Below are 7,460 nucleotides of genomic sequence, written 5' to 3'. Positions count from 1 at the left end.
TAAGTTATCCAGGGGAATTGTTCACTGAAAGCTAAAAGAAAAGTCAAGGGTATCCATAGGGAGGGGTCAAAAAAAAGTCAAGGTGGCAGTGTGATCAAAGCCCCCTTCCCTTTTACGTGGCTTCAATTGTACAGCTATGGCCATCTTGGCTTTTTTTTTTTATTCTTCTCTGTGGACACTGCAAAAAACTATTTTTTGAGTGAGAGAGACTTCATAAATCTTATCAAAGTGTTTGCAATTTGCACTGGTCTAATCACATGTCAGTTCCGCAGCTGTCTTTTCAAAATTTCAATCAGGGCTTGTTAACAGTCACCCCGATAACCCTTACTGTACTGGAGAACCACCAGAAAAATCTCACGCTTTCCTTTATAGGGGAGGTATGCACGTTGGTGGGTAGCTTGGCGTACACACATCGCCCAGGGGAGCTGTATCTGTTCCTATCTTTTTTTTCCCTGCTGCACCTAAAGACGAAAAGGAAATTGCGGCGCACACGTATCTCCGTCTGAAAGCCTTTTCCGAGCTCCCGGCGTGACTAGACTGTCAAAACCGGCTTTGTTTTGGAGAGCAGCAGGGCTGGTTGGGGAAATCGCTGCGCGCGCGGGGCTGCCGGGGAACACCACAGTCCCAGGGCTTGAGCAGAAGGCGCAGGCCGCGCGAGGAAGCCTGAACCCCAGCTGGGTTGCGGCAATGCAGTTGTGGCTAAGGGTGAAAGTGATTCGGGGTCTCGTCTCGGGTATTTGCGGAGGAGGGGGGCGCGCATTCCGGAAATGAAGCAGAAAAGAAGCTGGATGGGTGTGCCAAGCGCCCGGATCGGTGGCTGGAATGGGAAGGAGGGAGGGGCGCGATTGGGGGAGTTGACGTGCAGCTGGCGGGGACCCTTTGGGGAGGGGGGTTGGCAAAGACCAGGCGCTCGCGCAGGGCTGTGGGAAACCCCCCACGCTGCCTCCTCGCGCGAGGAGTTGCAGGCGACGGCGGCAGCTGATTCGGAGGCAGCCCCGAATGAGCGCAACCATGGAAACGGAACGGGTGTCTCCTGGTAACCTGTAAGAGGAGCGGGATTGACACCGATCCGTCCATATCCGACGGCTGTGCGGCTTCCTGTTTCGCGCCCGGTCAACCTGAGACCTCCGCGTGAGGAAGGGAAGCCCGCCCAAACCCAAGCTGTGCGCCCACCCAAACCCGCGTGGACTGCTCTTCCCCCTGCCTCTGCCCTGTTCGCAAACTCTCTCCCCGCGCACCCGCGCGCGCCTCTCGCCAAATCTCCTGCCTCCCCACAAGTTTTGGCACCAAGCATTGAGAGCAGGACACGCATTAGCCGCGAAGGGACTGAGCCAAGTCTCACACATTCTCACGACAACTACCCTTCTCGCCGCCTCACGGGAATGATGCGTGTGGTTGCACGGGGTTGTGCCGAAACGGGGTGAGCGGGGCGGGTGTTGTGGCGGAGCTGTTTCTGTCCTTCTGTGTTTACCTCTAGACAGTTCTCGCTACAGGCAGTGTGGGAAAACGGGGGATACCCGTCTTTGGGAGGCCGGCTCCTATCTTTTTCCTCCTTCTTCCAAAAGATTTTGCGCAACGGTGGGAAAAAGAACAGAAGAGTGATAGCAGCCGCCTAAAAATTTAGTAGCGCCTTTTTTTAAAAAGGGCGTTGACTTTAAAAAAAATAAAACAAGAGGGGAAACAGAACACCCTTTACTCCTCCTCCTCCTGTCACTCCCTCCCCCCCCTAAAAAGAACACATCTAGCAAGTGTAAAAAAAAAAGCAGCTTCCAGACTAAAGTGACCAAGCCGGCGGATTATTAAGTATTGTAGTAAGGTTGCTTGGGAGGGAGAACGCCAGGCGCGCGCTTTCCTTCCTCCACCAGCGCCCCAACCCAGCCAACATGAAGGAAAAGGCGATGATTAAAACTGCCAAAATGCAAGGCAACATGATGGTAAGTAGCCGGCGGCAGCGGCGGCGTAACTCCGGGGCGCCTTTCCACGGCGTTCGTTCGTTCACGAGCAGGGACGTGCGTTCGCCTTCGCCGCCAGAAAGACGCGATCCGGATTTGAGCGCGGCGTCGCCTCTGGCGAGCGGAGCTCCTCGCCCCGAACCCTTTAATCGGGCTTACCGGCTGGCCCGCCCTAGCGCAATTGGGACGAGCTTCGGCCGGTGCTCGCGTGTGGCTGGGGCTGAGGAAGGGGGAAAGGATGGCGTGCAGGCAGGAATGTGTGACCTTAGAATCGGGACGCGCCTGTGCTCGCGCGCGCTGCCACCGCCCGCCGTCCCTGCATTCCTTGTCCTTTGCTTAGAGAAATAGCCTGTTTGGCAAAAGGGGGGGGGGAGGATCCGCTTTCGCCGTTAGTTGCAAGGGTAGTGGGATGTTTGCAAAAAGAAAGAAAAGTCTGGATTTGACCAGCTGGAAAAGCGGAGGAGCTGCTGTACCCCTTGCCAACTTTGATAACTTGCCTGCGTGTGTCCGGGGTGGATTGGTCGGAACCCTTTTTAATGGCCCCCTCTGCTTTCCTTCCCTAGGAACAATGGACCTCCTTGCTTTTGGGTGCATTCTTTTAAAAAAAACCAATAAAATATGCTGATCCCTTCCCTCTCCCCTCCCCAGGTAATACCGGATGCCATTTTGGAGGAAACATGCTTCTTTGGCCTTCCCGCTTTGGTCGCCGGCAAGCCTTGGTGCGAACGCGCGTTTTGAGGCGGTTGGAGGTGGGGAGGATATTTGCTTTTGCTCGGTATTATTAGGAGAAGCTGACCCAGCGACGGCGATATTTGCGCTTGGGACTGGAGGGTGAGCTTATAGAGCTCGGCGCGGAGTGGCACGTGATGGTGGGGGGGGGGAGGAGAAAATGTTCTTTTTGCAGAAAAATAATAATGTTCGCCGCCTGCACCCAGGACTTCTTAGCACCTGTTTTTGGTAGGTGATTTTGCACGCCTCTCAGGAGTCATTTTTATTTGAACTGAAGGGAGGGCGCAAAGGCTGATGATGCCTGTCACTCTTGAGATATATTTAAAAACAGCAACTCTCGTACCGCTCATTCTTTCACCTCAGCTCTGTACGGGTGACTCACTGCCGCTTTCCTTTTCCTCTCGGGAGGAAACACTGCTGGGTTTTTTGTCACAATTGAACTCCTTGCCTCTCCCCCCCCCCCCCGCCAACCCCTCTTTCCTGAATAAGAAGGTGACCTTTGAATTTAAGGAAAGGATCAGTCGAATAGCAACTTCTATAAGCAGTTTAGAAATGGAATTGTTGCTACCCAATATCTAGTTAAACCCTCTAAGGGAGTTTAAAATGAGTTGGATCCCCTCCTCCTTTCTCTCACTGGAAGTTCACTGTCATTTTTACAACATGGAAGGAAGGAAGGCCCAAATAACTATTGAGAGGCAGAGAGTATGGCTGGCCTTCAATTAATCTAATTTATGGGTACATGTTCACCCATAGAACACCATGGCCTTTTTATCTTTTAAAGATCTCTGCTTTTAGATATAATAAACTGATTTTGTTTTTGCCTTTTATTCTAAAAAAACCTCCACATTTTCTTTAGTGAGAACTTTTCAACAAAGTTATTGTAAGTTTTTATATAGCCTAGAAATAGATCCACCTAATGAGAGAAAAAGGGAATATAAACCTTAGACATAGCTGTACACTGAGAAGCAAATAGAAGTGGGTTAATTTGTCATTGAATTTGGTGCTAAAATTGGCTTTACTCCACAAAGCCATTAATTCCAGTTGTCCAATCTTGGGATATTCTGCATGCAGAGTGCATGGTGCCGGATGATCAGCAAAACTGTTTAACTGACAACAGTGATTTAGAAGTATAGAATAACACTGTTGATTACAGGATCTGAGGTTCATACAGGTTGTACTGTTGGCAGAAGAACACAGAATATTTTCTTTTGAAAAAAAAAAACACCCCTTGATATTTGGAAAACAAATGATAAACCTATTGCCTGACTCTAGATATATTTGCAAGGATATTATTTACCTGTCTAAATTCCCCCCCCCCCCCCTGTTTAATTTAAAGAGGATGCTTCACTATAGAATTAAAGAACATTTTTGGAATCCCTAAATTCTTATGTTTTTGTTTTATTTGTATTCTTTTGTTGCATATTTATAGAATTTCTCATTTTAGGAAACAAACATTGGGCTGTGTTTCCTGTAGTAGTTATAACCCCTTTAAAATAAATGATGTACACACATTTATAGCAGTATGTTTATTTGTTATGACTTGCTTGCCAACAGTGCTTCGTTTGCTAATGGGCTGATAAAGTTATAAAATACAAATTAAAAATAAAAGATCTGTATTCTCTTTAGCAATCAATAATGCATCTGTTTTTTTTAAAAAAAGTCTTAGATTGAAATCTTTCACTCAGATGCATAAAACAGAATTGTTTTTGACTGATATGTCTTTTGTACGTTAGCGTTCTAACAAGTGTCCGGATAATAATATAGGTTGGTTTTCCTCTAGAAAGTTTTTTTTATAAATGTGCAGTTTCATTCCTAGTGCCTATATACGATAACCTGTGAACATTCATCATGCTATGTATTGTTATGAATACTTTATCACTGTTCTGCTGAAACCTAATATTTTGCTAACTTTAGCTAAATCAACATTTGGGGAAAAATAGTTTTGGAACATGTAGATAATAAGCCTCAGGCTTACCAAGCCATGCTGATACTTGACCTCTTATTCATAATTTGGCAGATTTGCAAACATGATTTGGTTAGATTAGAGTCTTTATTCCATATAAGAATGAAACACTGATAGAGGAGAATATTTGTAACATAGGGCTGAATTGTGGAGTCTTTGGTGCTCTCTGAGCTTGGTTGTTTTCTTGCAGACATTTCATGACCCAACTAGGTAACATCTTCAGTGCTTGAGAGAGTGGGGTTTTCTCTCTGTTTATATACTAGTGGCTTGCCTTGTCAGTGTTGATGATGGGAGTATTCTTGGTGATTCCGTGATTAAACTGTTGTTTATGGTTAGCCTATTTATCTAAATTGGTAGTTTCATACAGTGAGAAAATCCCACTCCCTTTTAACACGGATGATGTTACATAGTTGGGTAATGAAACGTAAGCAAGAAAACAACCAAGCTCAGAGAGCACCAGGGACCCCAGAAGAATGAAACATTAAGCATATCAAAAGATTTTCTATCTGAAATGTTAACCCTGTTATGTAATATCATTTTCCATTGTTTAAACCAATGTTTCTCAACCTTAGCAATTTTATAATATGTGAATTTCAATCCCCAGAATTCTTCTGGCATCCTGGCTGGGGAATTCTGGGAGTAGAAGTCCACACGTCGTAAATTTCCTAAGGCTGAGAAACTCTCTAGGACTAGGCCAGGGTTGTCAAACTCCTGGCCCATAGGCAGGATGCGTCACGCACTGGCCACACCCATGCCTGGTTTAGCAAAAGGGGGTGGGAAGTCCTGTTAAGTCATGTGATGCCGCTGTGACGATGTGATTTTGACACCTCTGCTCTAGGCCTTTCTACTTGTCTCTTTAACAAATATTAACTTGTTTATTGGTAGCAGCTGGAGTGTTTTCCATAAAACTTCCCTTTAGCTTTGCCAAATTTAGTCCTTTTAATGCTTTTAGTTAGAGTAAAAGAATTGAAATGGAGATAGGATGGTCACATAGCCAGAAGAACTGATGGCAGGTGGACCAAGGGAGTCATATTAATGGATCCCACCCGATGAAAAGTGTCCATGAAAGAGACCTCAAACAAGATGGATCGAAGACATCAGCAAGTATTTTGGGTCCAATTGGCAAAAGAAAGCTCAGGACCATATTGATTTGATTGGAAACATGCGGAAGAAGCCTTCATCCTGCAGTGGATACACAATGGCTAGAATGATGATGTAGACGCATTAACATAAATTGCACCCTTTGTTTAATTTGGAAAGCATCTCTCTTGGTTCTGTTGCATTGTGCTCCATTCATCAAATTAATACAAGGGATAGACTGAAAACTGTAAAGATCTCAGCTATTCCTAGCATCAGCCCATTCTTCCAACTGTATGTTTTGGTAAATGGCCAAAATTTTATACAGTAAAGGTGATAGATATCTAACTGAAAATGATTGTCATATGAACTCTTCTGCATAGTTCAACAATACATGTTAAAACAGGAGAATTCTGTCCATAAAAGCACCTGAAATTGTGTGCATGAATAATGATTCTGTCCTGTATCACAAAAGGATTAAATCATTCTAGTAATAAAACGAAAATCCAATATATTGGTTCTGAATAAGTCTATGTAAACATAAGCAATGTCAGTTCATGGGAGTCCATCATCATTCCCATATTTTGCTTTTAGTGAGCACCTGTATCTTGTAGGTCAGGGGTGTCAAACTCGATTAGATTGCAGGCAGCATCAGGGTTGTGTTTGATCTTGGGTGACTGGGGTGGGCATTCCCAGAGTGGGCATGGCCAGCTCAACATCACTCGTGTCGGGGATTCCTGTGGTGGCCTGAGCACTCTGCCAGTGAGAACGAGCTCCCAAGCTCCATTTTCAACTGCGACGGTCTCCTGCATCCCTCTGCCAGCGAAAACGGAATTCGGGAGGGCCGCGCACAGCCTTCCTGACCTCCATTTTCATTGGCAGAGGCATCGTGGGCCGGTTCTTCGTTTTTTCCAGGGTGCACCCCGCAGGCCAGATCCGGGCCCCGGGCCTTGAGTTTGACACACCTGTTGTAGGTGAATACAATCTTTGCATAAATTGGGGCAGAGACAAACAGTGAGTTCAACAATGAAAACAACCAAAAAGCCAAAGAATTTATTTGCCTACAAATCACATTTCTGATGCCCACCATTAAATTGAACGAGTGTGTTTAAATATATATGCTATCTGACTCCCAATTACTCTGGATGGCTTACGGTTGTTAAAACATTTATAAATAAAGAACAATAGGAGCACACACATACACACACAAACAATGCAGGTCAAAAGAATAACAATGGCAAAGAAAATAAATCAGGCTGGTGGAAGAAAAGGAAAAAAGGGAGGGAGGGTAGAAAGAGAGAAAAAGGGAGAAAGAAAGAAAAAGGAAAGAAAGAAAAAGAAATAGACCATCCTCTCCAATATCCTTTCCAAAGTCCTGGGCAAGGAGCCAGTCTTTTTAAGCTTTTCAAAAACCAGATGGAAGAAGCCATTCAGGGCCAACTTCATTCCACAATGGCTGAAATTCTACAGGTCCATGCCATCTTGTTCTCCACAGGGACATAAGGGAGCAAACATACAATTATGTGTTGATATCATGACATATGCAACTATGAGGTCATTCTTGCTTCTATGGGGTTCCACATTTCCATACATTTCTATAGGGTATGGTCAGGATGACAACTGCAATGGTGCAACTATAAAGTTCTGCTTCTTTTCTATACACATAAAACAGGTAGATCTTCAATTATATCATCATAGCTGCCTCCTTGACCTTGATCTTCCTCACTGGAAAATGCTAA

General features: G+C 45.2%; 1 protein-coding gene across 1 annotated transcript in view; it reads left to right on the top strand.

Moving 5' to 3' along the window:
• Positions 1–1,593: 1,593 nt before the first annotated feature.
• The window catches only part of DPP6 (dipeptidyl peptidase like 6), a 609,699-nt gene continuing 603,832 nt past the window's right edge, over positions 1,594–7,460 (top strand). The window contains exon 1 of the mRNA XM_081932663.1: positions 1,594–1,934. Coding sequence (XP_081788789.1) covers positions 1,884–1,934 — 51 coding nt within the window. The 5' untranslated portion in view covers positions 1,594–1,883. The remainder of the gene's footprint in view (positions 1,935–7,460) is intronic.

This window comes from Natrix helvetica, assembly GCF_964273705.1.
Source record: "Natrix helvetica genome assembly, chromosome: Z".
NCBI classification, from domain to species: Eukaryota; Metazoa; Chordata; class Lepidosauria; order Squamata; family Natricidae; genus Natrix; species Natrix helvetica.
This window is presented reverse-complemented; position numbering and strand designations above follow the sequence as displayed.